The sequence below is a fragment of the Chiloscyllium plagiosum genome, chromosome 5 (genome assembly GCF_004010195.1).
Source record: "Chiloscyllium plagiosum isolate BGI_BamShark_2017 chromosome 5, ASM401019v2, whole genome shotgun sequence".
NCBI classification, from domain to species: Eukaryota; Metazoa; Chordata; class Chondrichthyes; order Orectolobiformes; family Hemiscylliidae; genus Chiloscyllium; species Chiloscyllium plagiosum.
In genome coordinates this window covers 4285853-4311011 of record NC_057714.1, presented here as the reverse complement: position 1 = coordinate 4311011, position 25159 = coordinate 4285853, and the positions used below count along the sequence as shown (strand labels likewise).

The 25159-nt window shown below is 41.8% G+C and overlaps 1 protein-coding gene across 2 annotated transcripts in view; it reads right to left on the bottom strand.

Annotated features, from left to right (window-relative positions):
- LOC122549671 (RNA-binding motif, single-stranded-interacting protein 3-like) overlaps positions 1–25159 on the bottom strand; it is a 1362397-nt gene that overhangs the window by 783767 nt on the left and 553471 nt on the right. For both annotated transcript variants that reach the window (XM_043689502.1, XM_043689500.1), the window contains exon 3: positions 10963–11139. In XM_043689502.1, coding sequence (XP_043545437.1) covers positions 10963–11139 — 177 coding nt within the window. The remainder of the gene's footprint in view (positions 1–10962; positions 11140–25159) is intronic.

The window sequence follows — 25159 nt, the reverse complement described above, 5'->3', positions numbered from 1 at the left end:
ACAAGGATGTTGTCAGGGTTGGAGGATTTGAGTTGTAGGGAGAGATTGAACAGGCTGGGGCTGTTTTCCCTGGAGCATCAGATGCTGAGGGGTGACCTTATAGAGGTTTACAAAATTATGAGGGGCATGGATAGGATAAATAGACAAAGTCTTTTCCCTGGAGTCGGGAGTCCAGAACTAGAGGGCATAGGTTTAGGGTGAGAGGGGAAAGATATAAAAGAGACTTAAAGAGCAACTTTTTCACGTAGAGGGTGGTATGGGTATGGAAAGAGCTGCCAGAAGATGTGGTGGAGGCTGGTACAATTGCAACATTTAAGAGGCATTTGGATGGGTATATGAATAGGAAGGGTTTGGAGGGATATGGGCCGGGTGCTGGGAGGCGGGACTAGATTGGGTTGGGATATCTGGTTGGCATGGACGGGTTGGACCGAAGGGTCTGGTTCCATGCTGTACATCTCTATGACTCTAAGTACAGTGAACTATGCAGGGCAGCTGCAGACGGCTTGACTGGGTACATGGCTGGGCTTTAAAGATGGTGCTAGTGCCAGGCATTCTGGGAAGCCCTGGCAGTGATGAGCATTTCTACCAGTGATGAGATCATCAGGTCACCAAACTGGCATGGTGCATTGGTAATGAGGCAGGTTTGGGAAGATAGCATCAGAAACCTCTCTCAGCTTCAAGGAGGAAAACCTTCTAATGAAACTCACCAAAAATTCAGTCCTAGATTTGATGTATAAATTGAACTAAAATTTTCCAGTATCAACCTATATTTCAAACTTATTCATGAATCCTCCTGGATTGCTGGATCACCCTTTTGGTTCTTTACACAACTGTGCTACAAAAGGACGTGGAAATGTGAGACTGGGTCACAGCCAAGAGGAAGTTGTAACTGCAATTGTAAACATGGTCAATAAACCACAGTGGCTCCTGTCTGTTGTTCCCAAACCATTAACAAGCTTTCTGCTCACTTTAAACATCTTTCCAGCCAACAGCTTACAGTCCAGACCAGAAGAAATCAGTTTTGAACTTTCTCTTCTGTTTGGTTCAGATCAATTCCAAATAAACTGTGCAATCTCAAATGTACTGAGAACAGTTGCAAACATGGCCTTCCCCTTCCTCCTGAGCACCTGTCAATCAATAACTCCTCTTTGAAGAATGTTTTTAGTCTCCACTGCCCCTACCAAGTCTTCTGGCCTTCGCAGCCACAAAGAGAGATTCATGGCTCCCATTCAATCATTTTTAAAAATCAATTCTAGGGATGTTCGCAATATTGAAAAGGTCGCATTTATTGCTTATAGTTAACTTTTTTTAGATTGTTTTAAACTGCTACGTTCCTTGTGGTGATATCGTGCTGCCACAATGGACTAGGTAGGACATTCCAGGATTTATATCCAGCAAGGATGAACCAAGGCCAGAAATGTCTAAGTCATGACTTGGAGCAAAAAGTATTTTTATGGCTGCTCTTGTCTTTCAAGATGGTTGAGGCCACAGGGCTGGGAACATGTATGTTGTGAATGTGTTGGGAAGAGAGGCATGTGATGGGGTCACGGACCCTTCAGTCCAACTCATCCATAAAACATCGAACATAGAACATTACAGCACAGTACAGGTCCTTCAGCCCTCGATGTTGCGCCGACCAGTCATACCAATCTGAAGCTCATCTAACCTATTCCATGTATGCCCATATGCTTGTCTACTGATGACTTAAATGCACTTAAAGTTGACGAATCTACTACAATTGCAGGTAAAGCATTCCATATCCTTACTACTCTCTGAGTAAAGAAACTACCTCTGACATCTGTCCTATATCTATCACCCCTCAATTTAAAGCTATGCCCCCTCATGCTCGCCGTCACCATACTTGGAAAAAGACTCTCCCTGTCCACCCTATCTAACCCTCTGATTATCTTATATGTCTCTATTAAGTCATCTCTCAACCTTCTTCTCTCCAACGAAAACAGCCTCAAGTCCCTCACCCTTTCCTCATAAGACCTTCTCTCCTTACCAGACAACATCTTAGTAAATCTCCTCTGCACCCTTTCCAAAGCTTCCACATCCTTCTTATAATGCGGTGACCAGAACTGTACACAATACTCCAAGTGCGGTCGGACCAGAGTTTTGTACAGCTGTAGCATAACCTCATGGTTCTGGAACTCGATCCATCTATTAATAAAAGTTAAAACACTGTATGCCTTCTTAACAATCCTGTCAACCTGGGTGGTAACTTTCAAGCATCTGTGTACCTGGACACCGAGATCTCTTTGCTCATCTACACTACCAAGAATATTACCATTAGCCCAGTACTTTGCATTCCGGTTACTCTGACCAAAGTGAATCACCTCACACTTGGAAGCTGCAGTAAGTATCTCCTAGCTGCTACTCTGTCTGAGTTTTCTCTCAATGGTTTTCCTTCTGGGTTACTAGAGCTACCTGTGCGATAAATTTATTTGTTGAATATTGCCGTAAGGTGTGTTTATGGGATGTTATTATATTGGAACAGTTAATTACTAATAGCCTGAATCTATTTTTCTGTTAGGTTTTCCAATACCATTACATTATTATAAGTTCTTCCTTCTTTTGTTGTATTTTAACTACAATGTTTGAAACAATTGTGTTTTGCTTAATGCCAAGTAGTTTGACTAGTCGAATTTGCACCTGGAACACAGCACTTAACATTTGTCTTTGAAATATGAAAAATGTAGGGTCTAGGCTTCCTTCCTAAAATATTTTGAGGGGGTCTGGTGTCATCCATAATACTCCTCACCCTCTCCCATGGTCCATTAATCTTAGCAATTCACCCCAACTCGCATCCATTCTGCATAGATCTCATAAGCCCATGTAGAAACGAGAGAAAATAAAGCTTTAAAATTCTAACATAGATTCTCCTATTCAGATGAGATAGCAAAAAATATTCCTATTGGTGTAAGTTCATACAAAGTTTTTTTTAAATCTCGTGCTTATTCTAATTCACCACTTTCAAACACAACTAATCCTTTAATGGCCTCTTTAAGCTGTCAAAGAAAACTATGAACTCAGAAAACCCTTGCTGAGGTCATTTTTGCTTGTGAACATCAAAAACTACTCACAAAGAAGATTAGCACTAAACCACATACAATTTAAATCTGGCAATTTGTCATCAAACACACAGTGAAATGCTGGAATATTCACTCCTAAAGTGTTGTGCATGCTGGGTTAATTGAAATTTTCAGGTCTGAGTTTGGTTTTTGTAAGGCAAGAGTATCAAGGAATATGCAGAAATTGCGAGTAATGGAGTTGAGGTACAGATCATTCATCATCCAATAAAATATTTGAAGATGTTCCAGCAGCTGAATGGCCTAAACCTGTCCCAACTGAAAAATTCCATGACAGTCTAAATAAGTTTAACTACAGGCCGTTCTGCTATAACATGCATTTTGCTAACACAAACCTGCTGTAATGTGATTGCCAAGTTTGGGATGTTGTTTCTAAAACACGAACATTTCAAGCGTGCGTTGGCTGTAACACGATTACATTGCCAATACTGTTTCTGAAGTGCGGTTTTTCTATAATGCGGGATTGCACAAGAATGCAACCATCGCGTTATTGAAGAACTACCTGTATATAATGAAATAAACAAACACTTCAGCAATTACTTTGCAGGCAATCATCTTTGTTATAATAATGTGTGGAGTGCAGCACTTTGTTATCCCCATAAAAGATGTCTTAATGAGACAATTAGTCAATTATTTAATTTTCTGTTAATTGCATGCTTTAACAGACTAATCTAAAAACACTGTAATTGGTCACTAAGCACAGAAACATCCATACATTGGAGTTTAGCATTAGGCTAGATGACAATTTCACACTGCCTGTCCTGCACTTCTTTGTCACTGATGTGCTATTGTAACTGTTGGGAGTCTGCACATCCATTCTATCTAGCTGTGTGTTTACACTGAGCCATCATCATTATATCTGACTAGCCATGGGTAACAGACAGTCCAATATTGAAGTTGAACTGAAGGTAAATTTTTATTTGTAATACGTTATACTTATAGGAAATAGCACTTAAACTATCTGTATTGTTTTGCATTATGATAGACGGCCACTGAAAGCAATAATCAATGATTTTAGTTTTCAAAATGTACCTGTGTTGATGTAAGACATTTCTTCAAAGAAATCCCAACTCAAGATGTTCAAGTGCATTTGTTGCTTGTATCACTTCTGAATATCGATGAATATAATCTGATCGCTGGTGGTGTTGTAGACAGGAAAGAAGATTATCTCAGAGTACAACAGGATCTTTATCAAATGGGCCCATGGGCTGATGAGTGGCAGATGGAGTTTAATTTTGATAAATGTGAGGTGTTGCATTTGGGTATGACAAACCCAGGGCAGGACTCATACACTGAATGGTAAAGCTGTCGGGGGTGTTGCCGAACAAAGAGACCTCAGGGTGCTGGTGCGTTGTTCCTTGAAAGTGGAGTCACAGGTAGGTAGAGTGGTGAAGAAGGCATTTGGAATGCTGGCCTTCATTTGTCAGAACATTGAGTATATGAGTTGAGAAATAGTGTAGCAGCTGTACAGGACATTGGTGAGACCACCTTTGGAATATTTTGCACAGCTCTGGTTGCCCTTCCATAGTAAGGATGTCGTTAAACTTGAGAGGGTGCAGAAAGATTTACAAGGCTGTTGCCAGGACTGGAGGGTTTGAGCTGTAGGGAGAGGCTGAACAGGCTGGGGTGTTTTTCCCTGGAGCGTTGAAGGGCTAATGAGACCACCTTTGGAATATTTTGCACAGCTCTGGTTGCCCTTCCATAGTAAGGATGTCGTTAAACTTGAGACGGTGCAGAAGGATTTACAAGGCTGTTGCCAGGACTGGAGGGTTTGAGCTGTAGGGAGAGGCTGAATAGGCTGGGGTGTTTTTCCCTGGAGCGTTGAAGGGCTAAGGGGTGACCTCATAAAAGTTTATAAAATCATGAGGGGCATGGATGGGGTGGATAGCCAAGGTATTTTTCCTACAGTGGGGGAGTCCAAAACGAGAGGACATTGGTTTAAGGTGAGAGGGGAAAGATGTGAAAAGGACCTGAGGGGTAACTTTTTCATGCAGAGGGTGGTGCATGTAGGGAATGAGCTGCCAGAGGAAGTGGTGGAGGTGGGTACAATTACAACATTCAAAAGGCACCTGAATGGGAAGAGTTTTATGGGAAAAGGACCAAATGCTGTCAAATTGGACAAGATCAGATTGGGATGTCTGTTCGGTGCAGCTGGGTGGACCGAAGGGTCTGTTTGCATGCTATATGACTCTATGTTTCTACAAAATAGATTTCCTGATTATAGTAGATTTGTCATGGATGTGGGCCCTAAACTAGTAATAAGTTTAGGGGGTGAAGAAATAATAATACTCACCAAAGAGTGATATATCACACCATGTTTAACAGAGGCATATGGCACAAGACAGGACTAATAATTTCTGATAAGATCAAATTCTTCTGAAGATCATTCTCATACAGTATTAAGTCACTCTCATTCACTTCAGAGTGATTTATCTGCCATATGTTTAAGTGCACAAAGTACTGTCCTACTGTAATCATTCATGTTAACATGCTAACTGAAAGGATATCCCCATTCTCCATTCTCTCCAAAAGGAAAATCTCATAGCCACATACTTCAGCTTGCAGAGGACATGTGTTGGGGACATCTTTTCAAACATGTGATTGCAGATACTTTCTTTAAAGAACCAGTTAGGTGTTCAACTTTTAATATTGTAGTCTCTTTCCCTGTGCCAGAATGGCTGAAGAACATTCTATGAAATTCAATCTGATGTAATGGAAATAGCAGCATGGTGGTGGATAGAAATTAAAGGATTATGACACCAGATTGGAGCTACAAATGAGCAGAAATTGTTTTGGAAAAATACTCAGGCATGCACTAAAGCAACAATATTCCTGTTTCAAAGATTTTTAGATAATTAAAGGTGTTGATGATTAGGGGCCACATTTAGGGAAACTGTTTTTCTGACAGTCTTACATTATGACTGGTCAACAACAGCTGGTATTTATATAGCAACAGTAAAACTTCCCTTAGCATTTGACACCAGAACTTAGACATTCTGATCATAATATACAGGCATAGAGGTAGGCCATTGAGTCTTGTCTACCATACACAAAGATCATGACTGATCTGAAACTTTCTCAAATCCACTTGCCCTGAATCACTTGATTCCCTTATTGATTAAAAACCTGCCTATGATTTCATTGATTCTGGATCAATGGTGCTGGAAGAGCACAGCAATTCAGGCAGCATCGAGGATTTCATTGAATCTACTTACTGAACCAGCTTTAACATCCTCTGCAGTAAAGAATTTCACAGATTCATTACTCTCTGAGAGGCATGGTGGCACAATGGTTAGCACTGCTGCCTCACAGCGCCAGAGACCCGGGTTCAATTCCCGCCTCAGGCGACTGACTGTGTGGAGTTTGTACATTCTCCCCGTGTCTGCGTGGGTTTCCTCCGGGTGCTCCGGTTTCCTCCCACAGTCACAAAGATGTGCGGGTCAGGTGAATTGGCCATGCTAAATTGCCCGTAGTGTTAGGTTAAAGGGGTAAATGTAGGGGTCTGGGTGGGTTGCGCTTCGGCGGGTCGGTGTGGACTCGTTGGGCCGAAGGGCCTGTTTCCACACTGTAAGTAATCTAATCTAATCTAAAATCCCTCCTCATCTCTGACTTAAATGTGAAAACCCTTATTCGGAAATGATGCCCTCTGGTCCTAGACTTTCCCACAAAGCAAAACAACCTTTCTACGTCTGCCCTGTCAAGTCCCCTAAGAGTCTTGTAGGTTTCAGTACATAGAACATTACAGCGCAGTACAGGTCCTTCGGCCCTCGGTGTTGCGCCGACCAGTCATACCAATCTGAAGCCCATCTAACCTACACTATTCCATGTACGCCCATTTGCTTGTCCAATGACAACTTAAATGCACTTAAAGTTGGCAAATCTACTACCGTTACAGGCAAAGCATTCCATACCCTTACTACTCTCTGAGTAAAGAAACTACCTCTGACATCTGTCCTATATCTATCACCCCTCAATTTAAAGCTATGCCCCCTCATGCTCGCTGTCACCATTCTTGGAGAAAGGCTCTCCCTGTCCACCCGATCTAACCCTCTGATTATCTTATATGTCTCTATTAAATCACCTCTCAACTTTCTTCTCTCCAACGAAAACAGCCTCAAGTCCCTCACCCTTTCCTCGTAAGACCTTCCCTCCAGACCAGGCAACATCCTAGTAAATCTCCTCTGCACCCTTTCCAAAGCTTCCACATCCTTCTTATAATGCAGTGACCAGAACTGTACACAATACTCCCAAGTGTGGCCACACCACGGTTTTGTACAGCTGTAGTATAACCTCATGGTTTCGGAACCCGATCCCTCTATTAATAAAAGCTAAAACACTGTATGCCTTCTTAACAATCCTGTCAACCTGGGTGGCAACTTTCAAGGATCTGTGTACCTGGACACTACCAAGAATCTTTCCATTAGCCCAGTACTTTGCATTCCGGTTACTCTGACCAAAGTGAATCACCTCACACTTGTCCACATTAAACTCCATTTGCCACCTCTCAGCCCAGCTCTGCAGCTTATCTATATCTCTCTGTAACCTACAACATCCTTCGTCACTATACATAACTCTACCAACCTTAGTGTCGTCTGCAAAGTTACTAACCCACCCTTCTACGCCCTCATCCAGGTCGTTTATAAAATGACGAACAGCAGTGGACCCCGTGCTGACTATCCCTAATCAAATTATTCTTTTCTAGATGATTTTAAATCCTATCTCTTATAACCTTTTCCAACACTTTACCAACAACTGAAGTAAGGCTCACTGGTCTATAATTACTAGAGTTGTCTCTATTCCCCTTCTTGAACAGGGGAACCACATTTGCTATCCTCCACTCTTCTGGCACTATTCCTGTAGACAATGATGATTTAAAGATTAATGCCAAAGGCTCAGCAATCTCCTCCCTGGCTTCCCAGAGGATCCTAGGATAAATCCCATCCGGCCCAGGGGACTTATCTATTTTCACACTCTGCAGGATTTCTAATACCTCTTCCTTGTGATAAGGTTCCCCACAGTAAGGAGGTCTCTCAATAAGGTCTTCTAAACTCTGATGAGTACAGGCCCAACCTACTCAACCTCTTCTCATATCACAGTCCCTCCATACCCTGGAGTCAGCATAGGGAATTTTCTATGGACAACTTCCAACGTGAATATATTTCCTTAGATGAATGGACCAAAACTACTCACAGTGTTTCAGCTTGGGTATGACTAGTACCTTGCATAATTTTAACAATACATCCTTATTTTTATATTCCATTCCATTTGAAATATACAGCAACATTTCAGTTGCCTTCCGTATTAACCACTGAATTCGGATGCCAACATTTTTGTGATTCATAGATGAGGACTCAGAAATCCTTCTCTTCTATATCTTTCTGTAATATTTCTCCATTTTTATAATATTTAGCTCTTCTATTCTTTCTGCTAAAGACTCATAACCTTGCACCTTTCCACATTATATTCCATTTGCCAAATTTTACCCACTCACGTAACCTGTAGACATCCCTCTATAGACTCTTTGTGTCATCCTGACCACCTGCCTTCCCACCAACTGCAGTATGATCATCGAGCTGAGAGAAAAATGACTTCATCAATCAAATAGACCAACCTTCCATAACTAGATATGGAGGAGCTTGCCCAATTCCTTTCAGAAGATCGGTATTGAATAGTTCTTTCTACATGAGTTGCTAATTTGTTCTGGAGGTGATAATTGTAGAAAAGCAGCTTTAGAATGTGGATGATCAATCTTTGCTGAAGAATGCTGTTTGAAAGTTGCCTCATTGTACTATTTGCAACCAATTGTCTAAAGTCTAATCATTCTACATTAATGAAAACTCAAATATATCTTCTCACTGCTATTTTTAAGCCAACAATTTTCTAATGCAAATAACCTTGACTCCTTGAGTGTACCTGATTATTAAATGCAATGACTGTGCAATTGGACCACCATGTGTAGTATCATAATAAAACTATTCCTGTACAGAATGTATTAAAACATATTCATTCCAACTCCAACCTATTGCTTTTTGACATTCAAAGATGTCACATCTGAAAATATCACACATTAGCCTATGAAACCTCCAAGGTGCCATAAGTTCCTCAGACCTCTAGCCATCCACAAACTCTATGTTACTCCAAAACTGGATTAATGTGGATCCTCCTTTTCCATTGCAGTGTTGTTGAAAGCTTTCAAACATCCAAGCCAGAAGCTCTAACATCCATTTACAAATCTCTCTATGGCCATATCTTGTGCCTTAGGACTCTCCTTATAAGCTTCCTTTTAGATCACCCTTGAAATATCCCTCCTAATACCTCCGTTCTTGGCTCAGATGTTTGATTGTCTACTTATCTCTGAAGTGTCTCAGGACCTGGATCTGCTTTAAAAACAGTGTATAAACACAAGAACAATTTCCATTCACAAAGTGCTTTGATTGTGATAAAGCATCCAAAGCTGCTTTACAGCATCAATTCTTAAACAGAATTTGACACTGTGCCACATTTGATATTTTGAAAGAATATGGAAAACCCAGAGATTGTCTGAAAGGAACATCTTGAGGACAGATGAAGAGATTTGGTGATTCAATTCCAAATCTGAAAGCCTGGTCACCAGGAGGCCAATGATGAGGAGATAAAAATCGTGGTGTTGAAGAGGCCTTGGATACAGCTGGGAATTGTCGGTCTGAAGAATGTTATAGAGGTAGGGAGTGAAGTTGTTGTTGTTTTAAATGTTCATATTACCCAGTGAGATGTAAATAGTTATGTGGGTGTGGTTACAAGGAAACAATTTCTTCATTAATCTATCACTGTGAGTGAACGTAATATTTTTCAGATATCAACCAGACCACATCACCATCTCTAAGCATGTTCATACAAACCTCTTTTGTTTAAATCCATGAATGCTAGGTCACATGTTCCACACACCAAGTAACAGTAGAACACTCAACTCATCTTGACCATTGCCTTGATAGATCAACTAGATTATCACATGACAGTCAGTAATTTTTAAATATGTAGATATAAATATTTCTGGCAACAGTAGTAAAATGACATGTTGGAAAGCCCAAAGACCAATTTCTAACGCAGAGTCCTTGTTAAGGGTAACCGAGAGTTCACTTATGCACCTTCCCCCAAATTTTCCCCAACTCCAAATATCCCAGTTTATGATGATCTCTTTAACGTAATCAGGATTAGTTCCTGAATGGAAAACATCTCCTTTATAAGTGAGTTTAATTGGTTTAGCAAGGTGCAGCACGATTTCAAACACACGATCAGAAGCAATTTTAGTCCTTCTGCAAACAGGCAAGTCCAAGTTGACAATAAATGCAATATATATTCCATTACATTGCAACTGTCAGTATTTCTCTGTTATATTCACAACTTTTTCTGCCACTACTTATTGTGAACTTAGATAAACATTCTTTGTAAAAGTCTTTATGATTTCAACACAAATTGATCATTTTTAGATCTCTCCAGAATACTCTGTAACTGTGAAGGATCAAAGATAGCACAGAGTCTGCAGTTTGTCAGTATCATTAGGAAAATATAAAGTCATGGAAAAACAATTTGTTAAAAGGCCAAAACAGTGTTAGGAATCCTTAGACTTGCCACAAACAACAACATTCAAAAAGAGTAGCAACATCTAGTGGTGAACCTTTTTTTAACCTGATTTTTCAAGATTACATCAGGATTGCTTCATGGTACCACACCCAAAGAGAACAGAGTAAAATCAACTATTATTCAAACCACCATCACTTTTACTCTTTGCCAGCAAAAGATGTCTAACATATAGTAATGACTATTTCTAGCCACGCATTTTAGATATTGTAGTAAATCATTCAGTTTAATAATGCCCAGTTGGCGTACTTACGGCAGGATGCCCAGGACAGTAGCTGTAATTGGCATGGGACTGATAGTGAATGTTAGCCCTGGGGTAGGTGTAATTGTTCCAGGCAGACTGGTTGTTGTTCCACTGTGGGGTAAAGCCAGGGCTCATGGTGACCCTTGCCTTACTGTTCTGGTATGTTCTCACTGCAGGGCCTGGCTGCTGGGGGAAATAAAATGGCAGCTGTAAATAGGATTCAATGCAGCAAATATGGAACATGTTTTACTATTCTTTGTGGTCAAATAAATAATATTACAAATTAATCCTTTTAAATTAAGATTAGTTTAATATATTTGCATTTTAGCATGCAACTTGCAATTATTCAGAAAATGTTTTTGTGTAATTTTCAACCATTCTTTGTTGGGAAAATACAATATCAGAAACTGACGGACACTGAACCCTGGTAGGAGACAAACTATGATGGTGATAAGTGCTCAGCCACTTCTTATAAGCATTGGGCATGTTGTCAGCCTTTATTCTGTTTTGATTTGGAGATGCCGGTGTTGGACTGGGGTGTACAAAGTTACAAATCACACAACACCAGGTTATAGTCTAACAGATTTAATTGGAAGCACTAGCTTTCGGAGTGCCACTCCTTCATCAGTGCTCCTACTCCACAACCACCAATTCTAATAATGGGCTGAATGGCCTTCTTCCATGCTGTAAGGTCCTATGTTTCTATTTACGAAATGTCTCACGAAGCTGTTAAACCTTGCAATACACATTTACTGATTCTTATCACCATCATAATGAAAAAGATGAAAGGGTAGCAGCAATAGAAATGCTACATTGTGTTCATGTTCATCATTTGCAAATAAATATTTTGGTGCACTTTACAGGTACGAACTGAAAATGTGTTGCTGGAAAAGTGCAGCAGGTCAGGCAGCATCGAAGGAACAGGAGAATTGACGTTTCGGACATAAGCCCTTCTTCAGGAATCCTGAAGAAGGGCTTATGCCCGAAACGTTGATTCTCCTGTTCCTTGGATGCTGCCTGACCTGCTGCGCTTTTCCAGCAACACATTTTCAGCTCTGATCTCCAGCATCTGCAGTCCTCACTTTCTCCTTGCACTTTACAGGTAGGAATGAAGATACAATGGAAAAGGGGGGCTTCATAAGAAGGTTGAGGAAAGCACAATTGCAAAGAAGGATTTTGAAAGCAGAGAGCAAATAATGAAATGTTGAGACAGTTCCAATGGGCAGATTCAAAGGAAGTTGAAGAAGTAGCTGCCTAAGGTGAAGTGGGGCACTGAAATAACACAGAAGGCATGGAGGAGCAGACAGCCATAGAGTCATAGAGTCATAAGGTGTATCGCATGGAAACAGACCCTTCGGTCCAACCCGTCCATGCCGACCAGATATCCCAACCCAACCTAGTCCCACCTGCCAGCACCCAGCCCATATCCCTCCAACCCTTCCTATTCATATACCCATCCAAATGCCTCTTAAATGTTGCAATTGTACCAGCCTCCACCACATCCTCTGGCAGCTCATTCCATACACGTACCACCCTCTGCGTGAAAAAGTTGCCCCTTAGGTCTCTTTTATATCTTTCCCCTCTCACCCTAAACCTATGTCCTCTAGTTCTGAACTCCCTGACCCCAGGGAAAAGACTTTGTCTATTTTCCCTATCCATTCACCTCATAATTTTGTAAACTTCTATAAGGTCACCCCTCAGCCTCCGACGCTCCAGGGAAAACAGCCCCAGCCTGTTCAGCCTCTTCCTGTAGCTCAGATCCTCCAACCCTGGCAACATCCTTGTAAATCTTTTCTGAACTCTTTTAAGTTTCACAACATCTTTCCGATAGAAAGGAGACCAGAATTGCATGCAATATTCCAACAGTGGCCTAACCAATGTCCTGTACAGCCGCAACATGACCTCCCAACTCCTGTCCTCAATACTCTGACCAATAAAGGAAAGCACACCAAATGCCTTCTTCACTATCCTATCTACCTGTGACTCCACCTTCAAGGAACTATGAACCTGCACTTCAAGGTCTCTTTGTTCAGCAACACTCCCTAGGACCTTACCATTCACTAAGTTAGGTCAAAGATAAAGCTGGCATGGAATTATAATGGACGTCAGAGCAACAACCAAGATCACAACATTAACTGAATAATGGCCAATATTGACATGATTGAGAGTGTCACCACATTTTACAGATAAAGACACAAGCTGCATTGTTTGTTTAAGAGAACCAGCAAATTGAGGCAAGAAATTGAGCAGGCTAAATCCTGCATTTGGACTAAAATTGAGAAATTCGAAAATATCATGTATTGATTTTCACACTTTCTCCCATTTCTTGAATTAGTACTTCTATTTCTAATCCAAGAAAATAAAGCTTTAAAATTCCCCAGTATCTCCCGGCTGCAGTGCTCTGTTTTGCTAAAAAAAACTCCACATGAAAGATGGAAGGGGGCAAAAAATTTCCTGTGTGTGTTAGATTTGCTGTAGCTGCTGATTAAGAATTCAGAACTGTAGTAAACTTCCTCAGCATCTTCTGTCAGGCTTCTTGCAGGAGAATGAAATGTTTGTAATACTTTGGAAGCTGGAGGAATTTTCTGGGCCGAAGCCTGAACATTCCCCAAATCCTGAATCGCACTCAGACAGAAGCAAACAGGAAACACTTCTGCAGCCCTGCAAAAAACACTATGGATCAACAAACTATAAACTCTCCAGTTGCATGTCGACACAAATATAGTGAAGGGAACTTTTTGTTGCCCTGTACATGAAATGGACGCATCAAGCTTCATTGTACATTTCAGTAGAAACCAGCATTTGGTCAGTGAAGCTTGCCTCCAATCACACTGAGAAATATAAGTTAATGTTCTGATTTGATCATGTTAGTCGCAGATTTGATTTTGGCCAATGTAGCATCACTTTAACCCTTGTAGGTAGACACTCATTTAAAGTGTCTGCCTACAAAGTACAGAGACACCACATTTTAAAGAGCAACTGCAGATGAAAGGGGTCACTTTCCTCAGCTCTTGACTTCTTTGAGGTACAATTCACTATTTGCCAATCAAGCCTTCTCCTATCAATGTACACTGCTAATATGCATTTCAAAGGTTATCCTTAAACCTAATGCTGCATTCATATTATAGGTACCTAGCAACTCCCACACTGATTCCACCCCTGCATAACCTTACTTACCAACAATCCAATTTAAACATTTGGCAAAACCTGATCAACAACGTCAAAGAATCTAATGCAGTCCCCCAAAACTGACTTTAAAAACAGCCTGGTGACACATGAAGAATTAGATTGAAAGAGCAGTGCGATTGGGCTTTAGCAATTTCATCTTTTGTTAAAATTAATTCACGGGGATGAGGGCATCACTCACGAGGCCAGCATTTATTGCCCATCCCTACTTGGCCAGAGAACAGTTAGGAATCAACACATTGCAGTGAGTTTGGAGTCACATGTGGGCCAGACCAGGTAAAGATGGCAGCTTCCTTCCCTGAAGGACATTCGTAAACTAGATGGTTTTTTACAACAATCAGCAACAGATTCATGCTCATCATTAGACTCAATTCCAGATTTCTTACTGAATTCGAATTCTACCATCTGCCGTGGTATGATTCAAACTCAGGTCCCCATAACATTACCTGCTTCTCTGGATTAACAGGACAGCTATAATACCACTAGGCCATCACCTATAAGTATTAAAAATATTCTTTCTTGTGATAAAAAAAATTTCCTGCAGGATGTCCCTCAGAAAAAAAATTGATTTTGCTGTTTCCTTCAGTTATTTTCTGATATTTTTGAAGCTTACTTTAAGAGGACAATGAGCAGGCATGGAATTATGGGATTGATCTGATCATGGATGCGGAAGTTGGACACGGTTGGATGTTGGCAGTGCTGATGGTGGAAAGAGTGCCTTGCTAGTGGTTGCTAGGGAATAGGAATGTGACCACAGGAGAATGATGGCCGTCAGTTGATGGACTTGCCCAATGCCTGTCTGAAGCTGCAATGTTCAGTGGGAATTTAAAGAAGTTCCCCAAGGCAGGGTTCACTAGATGACATCGAAAACAGTCCAATCCTCCTGGTCGACTCACAGCACTGAAATAGCACTTACTGAAATAACTCCACAGAGGCTGGTATCCCACCATCAAGTCACCCTCCATTTACACATGGAGAGACCTTGACACTGACACTGATCCAGCTCCCTCAGAACCAACTCTGAGTGGAACCAGAACCTCTGGCCCTCCTGCTTTTCTCCGCCAGGCAGGGCTCCCTGACAGGACCAGATTAACAGGCCCAATCGGGAACTCATTTCTTATGAGGTCCCCTAGCTGACCTCGTTACAATCATTACATTCCACTCCCCCCCCCCCTTTTATATAGTCTATGTGCTTGTTCAGAACTGTCACATCAACTCGAACTTTAAACATCACTGGACCTGAGCTTGTAGTGATCATGCCTCTTACCCATGCTGGCCCATTCCCATGGTTCCTACACTGAACTTCATCCCCTGAGCTAAACTGTCTCTCTCACTTAGCAGAGTCTTGTGTCTGGCATTGGCATTCCTGATACCTTTCACTCTCCCTCCTTCCCAGGTCCAGGAAGATCTAAGTTAACCTGGTGTACAGTCTTCTCCCCATTAGCAACAGTGCTGGAGCTATCCCTGGCGTTGCATGAGGAGTAGTCCCATAACAAACAGGAACTGAGACAGTTTAGTAACTAATGAAGCTGCCGGCTGTCCTTACATGACAAATACCATTTGACTTTAAGAAATACTTAAACTCCCTGCTGGTAAATGATGGCTTCTGGGAGTCTGTGTAGTACAAAAGATGAATGCAGGTTTTTTATCATTAACTCATGTTTGACGAGTGAACTCTATACACATCCAGCCACTTTGACTGGGCGTCCATAATGACTAAGAACATTGAGGCTCTGAAAGGACCTGCATAGTCAACATGGAACCAAGTCCAGGGTTTACCTGGCCATTGTCACAAATGTCGGGGAGCTGCTGGCAGTAATTTTTCTCCTCTTTGGCAGTTTGGGCACTCCCCCACCAACGCAGCTATGCCTGCATCCAATCCTGGCCACCAGACATAACTTCTCACCAACATCTTCATTTTGGAAATACCTGGATGACTCTGGTGGAGTTCAGTCTGTATCAAACGGTGACCTTTGCTCGTGACAATCAGTCTCGCTCTCTATAACAATATGCCGTCCTCTACTGTGATCTGGTCTCTCCGGGTCCCAAAAAGTTTCAATTCTGGTTGTGATGGCTGTTTGGTTTCCTCCATCACCACCAGCTCTTTCAGTTTTGCCAGAACCAGATCTTTTTGCGTTCCAAGTCTGATATTGTCAGCTGTGTCTAGAAGCATGTCCAGGCAATGTAAAACCATCACAGACTCTTCCAGTGGTGGTACCACCGGGGGTGTATCTGCCAGCAGGAGGCAGCTCAATGCATCTGCATTTGCTACTTGGCCTCCCAGACAGTATTCCAACTTGTAGTTATACGCATTTAATATTAGAGCCCACTGCTGAATTCGGCCTGCATTTGACTTGATTTTGATTTGATTTATTGTTGTCACATGTACCTAAAAGTGAAAAGTTTTTTTGTTTGCTTTCAGTAAAGGCAGATCATAACATACAAGGATAAATAGATCATAGGGTGTTTGGACAGAGCAACGCATATAAGGTTATGGCTGCACCAAAGCAAGATCAACATTAGATTTGAAATTAGGAAAGTCCATTTAGCAGTCTAATAACAGTGGGGCAGCTGTGGGCGCTCTAAGTTGACCTTGCAATTTTTATAGGTATTGCGAGAACTTCCTGACTTCAAATATGACCGCCAAATCTTGCTTCTTTATCTGGGTGTATTTACACTCTGGATTAGCCTAAGTCCTAGATGCATACCTCATTGGGCGTTCCTCTCCATTAGGCCTTCCATAAGCTAATACTACCCTGATGCCGTACAGGGAGCCATTGCATGTCAATACCAGATCTCACTTGGGATCATAGTGTGCCAAAAGCTGAGAGGATGATCACTGTTTCTTCACTTCCCTTAAAGCTATAGCTTGGCCACACAACCATTTCCATAGCTGATCTTTTTCTAAAAGTTGATGCAATGGTGCCAGGATGGAGGCCAGGTTATGTATGAACTTTCCATAATAGTTCACCAGCACAAGGAAAGACTTAAGCTCTGGTACTGACATGGGAGCCGGGATGCCTTTGATCGTCCTCACATATTTTCCTAATCAAAAAATGTGGAGCCTATCCAGACAAATCTTTCTTAACCAATTTCACCCCATCAAGCTTCAGCCTGTGTTCTTTACTACAATGAGTGGTAACTGAACCAGCTGCTTCTCATAAGAGACTGGAACTGAAGTTGTACCCTTAATCTGGAAAGGTTCCCCAGTATAGGTTCTCAGTCTTGCAAAAGGTCTTATGCAAACTTAAGAGTTGGAGTCCAGAGCGAATTTTGTTGAAGACTGGTCCTGCAATCACTGAAACAGCCACACTGGTATCAACTTCATTAGAACCGGGTGACCATTTAACCAGACGTTTATTCGGATTGGTTCTGATTTGAATGTTGCTAAGCAATTTTACTGTTCCAAACCAGGACTTGCTCAGGTGTGCACTCTCCTGGATACCGACCTGAGTACTCTTACACAATTTAGGTCTGGTGAGAGTTTTGTGGGGTGAGTTTAGAGTCCACATACCAGCAGCAACTACAATGATCGCTAACACAGATCCTGAAAAAAATCCTTAACCATTTGGCTGAGGCTTGGCTTTGTTTTGGGGTTTTGCTGTGGGTTGACTGAGAATCCCTCAGTTCAGATTTGGCCTGAATGACGCTCTGCAATTGCCTTTTATTGAGAGGTGTTCCCCAAGCTCATTCAGATTGGTGAAGGTGTCCAATCTGTAACTCATATGCTCCACTTGCCACAGTTTCCAAAGATAAAGCCAGTTGTAGTATCTGTTTGAAGTAGAGTTGGGCTTCAGCTTATAGGCACTTCTGCATTGTTACATCATTAAGCTACACACCAAACCCTCTCTCAGCATCGCGTTGAGGGGTAAACCTAAGTCATATGCCTCTGCTAGTCACCCTAACCTTGCCAAAAATCCCAATATGGATTCCTCTGGTTCTTGAACTGCCAAATAAAACTTCTAGTTTCTTAGAATTAGAGAAGGCTTGCAGTTGAAACATTCCTTAAGTAAATTTGTCAACACTTGAAAGGATTTTGTCTTTGGTTCCTCAAGGAAAGTTAGGCTCCTAATAATTGAAACAACTGTGGATCCACAAGCTGTCAGGAGAATTACATGTTGCTTTTCATCTGCTCCAATGTCACCTGCTTGAAAATAAAAATGTATTCTTTGCAGATACTAGGCCCAGTCTTTGGTGGCAGGATCAACTGAATCAAGCCTCCCAAATAATGGCATGTTGCCAGAAATGCATACCCCAAGGGCAAGACGACTGTTGTGAGCAGAATTCCTCAGAAGCATGCTTTTCTGTCATTGCCACTGAAATAATTTTACAGAGGCTGGTATCCTGTCACCAAGTCACCCTTTATTTACATGTGGAGAGTCCTTGACACTGACCCAGCTCCCTCAGAGTGAACAGAACCTTTGATACTCCTGTTTATAACTGTCAGCCAGGGCTCCCTGTTTGGACCAGATTAACAGCCCCAATGAGGTCCACCTGGCTGACCCTGTTACAATCACTATATTGACCTTGGAGTTTCAAACCTGCTTCCCTTCTTTCATCTGTTGGGTTTCCTAAGGTTTCTGAAACCAAGCTGATGTAATTTAACAGAAGATTGACTGTTACAATAAAGACCATGGCCTAATTATAACCTTTAATGCGGAACCTGCCTCCTGTAAAGCAATTAGTCACCAAGCCATCATTCTGCCTCTTTTAAAACTAGAATGGGTAAGTCCGAATGAAATGACTCCAAACCTGCACATCCTTGGGAGTTTAAGGCCCTAGCTCCAGGAAGTTTGACATCATTATTGAAAGAAAACCGAAGAGCCAAATTTTGAAAGATCACATTCAAATGTTAATCTGCTATTTCCCCTATTTGATGCTGCGTAACCTTTTCTACATTTCAAATATTTTCCAACACATGAGATGAGAAATTGCTTTTGGAAAATGGAATGGGAGCATCCCTGCCACTCAGTCAGTTCTATTTTGTAGACTGGCCAATCGCTGTTTCCAGTTTTTTTGGGTGTGCCCTCACCTTTTCAAGCCACATGCTTATGCACCTTCAGATAACCTGAGGTGGCAGTGAAGGGGATAAAGCACTGCTCAGCCTAGTTCCTGGAAAACATGGCCTCCCTCTTGTCTCGACTTAACTTGACTTCAAATGCTAAATTAGTTTGTACATGGATCACAGTAAAAGATGGCGATGTCTAGCCATGTACAGGGTAGCTGTGACCTCGGTGCCCTAGTGCCTCAGTGCATGGGATAGTCACCTCTCTAATGCCCACATTCTTCCTGATGGAATCGGCAGAAGTTTCCATAAAGCACATGAACATAACAGAGGAAGATGACTGGATCCAGGTTAGATTGGTATGGTTTCTGTTCCCCTGCATTCCTTAAAACGGTGCTGCTGACATTTGTTTAAAACACTTGTAACTAATTGAGGCTTTTCTCCCAAAACTCCACTCTAGCGAGCGGCTCCACATGGCAGTGCACAACATTCTGTCGAAGGCCTTCTCCCAGCTGAGGCTGATGAGGCAGCTTTCCATCCACCCAAGGCCCACACATAGATGATGGTAACTGAGCAGTGCAGGAGTGCTCAGAGAATTTCTTGTCAGGGACAGCACAGGTCTGGTCAAGGAGAATTACCAACTATACAACAGACTTGACCCAATTGGCAATGACCTTTCACCTTCTGCCTCCAGATGAGGGTGAAGATGCCTTTCACATGGAATCAGAAGGATACTCCTGTACATCTTCAGCAGGTGCTGCTTGACCAAATCCCACAGATGAATATAGCTCAACTCAGTCAATCTGACTATCGGCTCTCATGTGAAATTTCCAGTATATTATACTCTGGTCACTCTCTCAAAATTACTGAATGTAACTGGGCAATACAGCTTGTCCACATACAGACCAACTCTGTGTATCATACATCATTGTAATATGCTGCAGTAAATGCTTGATTATTGAGATTTTGATGTAATTCATCACTGTTCTAACTGTAGGAACTGTGTCCGAGAAATTAGTTGAAGGGTACCTTCTATATTTGGCAGGGAAGAAATCTAAAATGTACCTACAATGGAGTTTTAGTTTGATAAATGATGGCATAAAGTTGAGTTAACCCTAAGCTGCATGGTAGGAAAAGGCCTTTACATAACACATTCAAAGTTCATTCAAACCATCACCTATACTTCTAGCCTTGAAGGTTCCCAGATAATTTTGTCATAAAAAATTTCCCAGCAAAAGGTCATATAGAAGAGAAAGCCATAAAAGGTCTATGTAATAATCGCAGCAAGACCCATGTTTGTACTACAGACATTTCTGACTAATAGGGCCATTATTCCTGGCTCTGGCCTTGAGTGGAACAGTATTTGAACATAAACATGTCACTTCTCCCCACTTGTGAAAGAAAAATCTCTTGAGAAATGCAAAATTGCCAGAGAAAGGGTTTCAAAAATCCTAAACCGACATCTGCTTTGCTTTGGGCAGAACCAATCACCACTTACTCACATTTGACTGGCAGAGTTGGCATCCTGATTATTTTTATCAATTGGTTTCAGATATGTTATGATACACCTTTAGGATGTGGCCCTGCCTCTGAGTGAGAGTGCGTTAAAATCCCACCAGCCCCAACTGAATGTCCCAAGGCCTCCACTTAAAATTAAAACAAAGGATTAGCACCTGCATTCGGAAAGAAAAGAGACCGAAAAGGAAAAGTGTTGTAGATTCTGAACTTAACAAAACATCACTATCTGTAGAATCACCTACAAATTAAGGTGATTACCAAAACTGACAAGCTACACATGGCCTGAATATAACCATGTCAACTGCAATGACCTCACATTCTGATCATTGATCAAACTAATATCCAGTGTCCACTAGTGCTGATTTACAGTGAGTCAATGGATTGCCAGTATAACTTCAGCAGATCATGTGTTTTTTTTTCACACCAAACCTAACCAATGACAATTTGTAATTCAGAGTGCTACAGCACAATGCTTGTAAGGCTGGTTGAGGCAGAAATCAGCATAACATTTAAGAAGTGTTAAGATGTGCACTTTCGATGCTCAGTCATACAAGGCTATGTGCCAAGTACTGGAAAATGGGATTTGAATAGGTGGATGGTAATTTTTGTCCAGTGCAGAATGGAATGGGCCTTTTTCTGTGATACAGACCTCTGATTTTAATTCTAACTATTCGTATTAAGTATCTGGACCGAAATTTCATCTTATAACCAATAAACCAGCATTATAGTCACACAGCCAACTTTCTGATTTACAAACTGTTTTTCTGATATTTTTTTCACTTGTGTTCATTTGCCAGAGAGATAATAAAGGCTGACTGCTTTGAAAAGTCTTTAGTTTCACTGTGCGACCAATCAGGATTGACTGATCCTGCTCCTCTTGGCCCCCAAACTGTGCTAATGGCAATCTCTAATTCCAGTTACAAAAGGCTTATTTACCTTATGAAGTGCTGTCAGCCTGACTCACGAGTTAAAATATTGTTTGCTGAATAAACTGCTGGCTTACATGTATTTAATGTTCAGGCATTCCCTGCCAGGCAGAAGGCCCATTTTAGTAGGAATGTGTACAATTTGTGTAAATCTTTTATGATGTATTGGTTAAATCAAAAGTAGGAACTGATTTAACCAGTTGTACAATAGAATAAGAGAACTGATTACAGATCGAGTGCTTCATTGGCTTTCTTCAGCTTACCACCCCAAACCCTGAAATTAAAGCTTCATCATCTAGTGCTCTGTTTAAAATAACATTTATAAACTGGTATAATCTGGCTGCAAATTATATGAATAATCTAGACTTTTTGCATTGTAGAATCTCACAGTACTGAAATCGGTGGTAGCCTGACCCATCTATTTTGGCGAGAATAGGGACAAATCAAAACCATCCAAGACCTACCAAGAAGCAATATGCGGAGTTTGATGAATACATTGTGGTTTTGAATTCCTTTCTCAGATTTAATTCACTTTGTCTGTTATCCACCTCCCTGAGAGGAACACTATCCTATATTTAACCCTTTATTTAAGATACTCCTTAAAGCCAACCTCTTTGACAAACATTTGGTCATCTGTCCAATATTATCTACACGGTACGGTGTCAAATTCTGTTTGACAATCTGTGAAGCTCTTTGGCAGATTTAATCACATTGTGGGTTCTTTATAAATACAATGTTAATGTTGCCCTTGTTATTGATATACTGGCTTCAAAATAATCTAGAGTCAAGAGTGTGGTGCTGGAAAATCACAGCAGGTCAGGCAGCACCCAAGGTGCAGGAGAATCAACGTTTTGGGTAGAAGCCCTTCATCAGGAATTCCTCATGAAGGGCTTATGCCCTGAAAAATCGATTCTCCTGCTCCTCGGATGCTGCCTGAGCTGCTGTGCTTTTCCAGCACCACACTCTCGACTCTGATCTCCAGTATCTGCAGTCCTCACTTTCTCCTGGTTGAAAATAAGGGACACAGGCCGATCAGTACTCTTACACACATTTAAGGACTGCCATCACAAACCATTGGACCATGTTCGGGATGCAGTCTTCCAGCTACTGAACAATGTGAGGAGTCAGTTGAGAAATTATGGCGATATCAGAAACATGAGGTTCCCGAAATGGAGACATCAGATTCTCCAACCAAGGTCTGAACAGCAAGAAGAAAACCTCTTTAGTGAGTGGCAAGAGGCCTATTTACACACATTTACATCTCATTAACACCGAAGCTCATCTCATTCAGGTGAAATTTCTCCCTGCACAGACGAAACTAGATGATGGCAAATCCTGACATAAAAGTACAGAGCGGTATAGACTATTACACAGGGTGGTATCACTACACACCAGACTTCAGCGTTAGAAAAGGGTTCCTTTGAGTCATCAGTGATCATTCGTGCCTCATTCTACATGTTGTACAATGATCTAGAAGAGGGCACTGTTGGTTTGATCAGCAAGTTTGCAGATGACACAAAGATTGGTGGAGTAGCAGAAAGCATAAGGGACTGTCTGAGAATACAGGAGGATATAGATAGACTGGAGAGTTGGGCGGAAAAGTGGCAGGTGGCCTTCAATCCAGACAAATGTGAGGTGATGCATTTAGGTAAGTCTAATTCTACAGCAAATTATACAATGAACAGAAGAGCCTTGGGAAAAGTTGATGGACAGAGAGATCTGGGAGTGCAGGTCCATTGTATCCTGAAGGTTGCTGCATAGATGGATAAAGTGGTCAAGAAGGTATATAGTATGCTTGCCTTCATAGATCATGTTAAAATTGTACAAGACATTGGTTCAGCCGCATTTAGAATATTGTGTACAGATCTGTTCGCCACATTACCAAAAGGATGTGGATGCTTTGGAGAGGGTGCAGAGAAGGTTTACAAGGGTGTTGCCTGGTATGGGAGGTGCTCGCTATGAAGAGAGGTTGAGTAGGTTAGGTTTATTTTCATTAGAAAAAAGGAGATTGAGGGGCGACCTGATTGAGGTTTACAAAATCATGAAGGGTATAGACAGGGTGGATAGAAACAAGCTTTTTCCCAGGGTGAAGGATTCAATAACGAGAGATCACGCTTTCAAGGTGAGAGGTGGAAAGTTTAAGGGGGAATACACGCGGCAAGTACTTCCCTCAGAGGGTGGTGGGCATCTAGAATGCATTGCCAGCAGAGGTGGTAGAGGCAGGCACAGTAGATTCATTTAAGATTTGTCTGGACAGATGCATGAGTAGGTGGGGCACAGAGGGATACAGATGCTTAGGAATTGACCGACAGGTTTAGACAGTACATAGTGGGCGGCACGGTGGCACAGTGGTTAGCACTGCTGCCTCACAGCACCAGAGACCCGGGTTCAATTCCCGCCTCAGGCGACTGACTCTGGAGTTTGCACGTTCTCCCCGTGTCTGCGTGGGTTTCCTCCGGGTGCTCCGGTTTCCTCCCACAGTCCAAAAATGTGCAGGTCAGGTGAATTGGCCATGCTAAATTGCATGTAGTGTTAGGTAAGGGGTAAATGTAGGGGTATGGGTGGGTTGCGCTTCGGCGGGTCGGTGTGGACTTGTTGGGCTGAAGGGCCTGTTTCCACACTGTAATGTAATCTAATCTAAAATTTGGATCGGCTCAGGCTTGAAGGGTGGAAGGGCCTGTTCCTGGGCTGTAAATTTTCTATGTTCTTTGTTCTTTTTGTTGTTTCCCTCCCACTACATGCACTGTGAAGGGCAATGGCTGCTGGCAGCATTCAAATTGGCGCAGCTAGTCTTTAAATATATCACTCGTGTTGGAAATCCTGCAAGGTCCTGGCAGTGGCGAGTATTCCCACTGTTGGTGAATGCATGATAACATGAGTGTGGCACCATTGGGTTATCGTGCATACATAATGAGGGAAGCAGCAGAGAATTATGTGAGAACCCAGGAGAGCTTACAGAGGGAAAACCCCCATGAAATTCTCTGGAACTGGCACTTAGCCTTTTTTTTGGTAAAGTTCAGTGCTTCTTCTCCAGTAGGAGAGCAAAATTGAATAGTCCAAAGTGAGACACAAGCTATTCTGGACCAAACTGAACCTTTGTTTTACATTTATGATAGAATTCCATGTTTAGAGAGGTGATGGGCACAATAATAGCATTGTGAGCACAATACACCAAAATCCCAAGAAAATGTTAAAGATGAGGTATACAATGTAGGGAAATAGATGGTGACATCTTGACAAATGTCCATATTACAGAAGAGGAAGTGCTGGATGTTTTGAAACGCATAAAGGTGGATAAATCCCCAGGATCTGGTCAGGTGTACCCGAGAACTCTCTGGGAGGCTAGGGAAGTGATTGCTAGGTCTCTTACTAAGATATTTGTATCATCGATAGTCACAGGTGAGGTGCCGGAAGACTGGAGGTTGGCTAATGTGGTGCCACTGTTTAAGAAGGGTGGTAAGGACAAGCCAGGGAACTATAGACCAGTGAGCCTGACATCGATGATGGGCAAGTTGTTGGAGGGAATCCTGAGGGACAGGATGTACATGTATTTGGAAAGGCAAGGACTGAT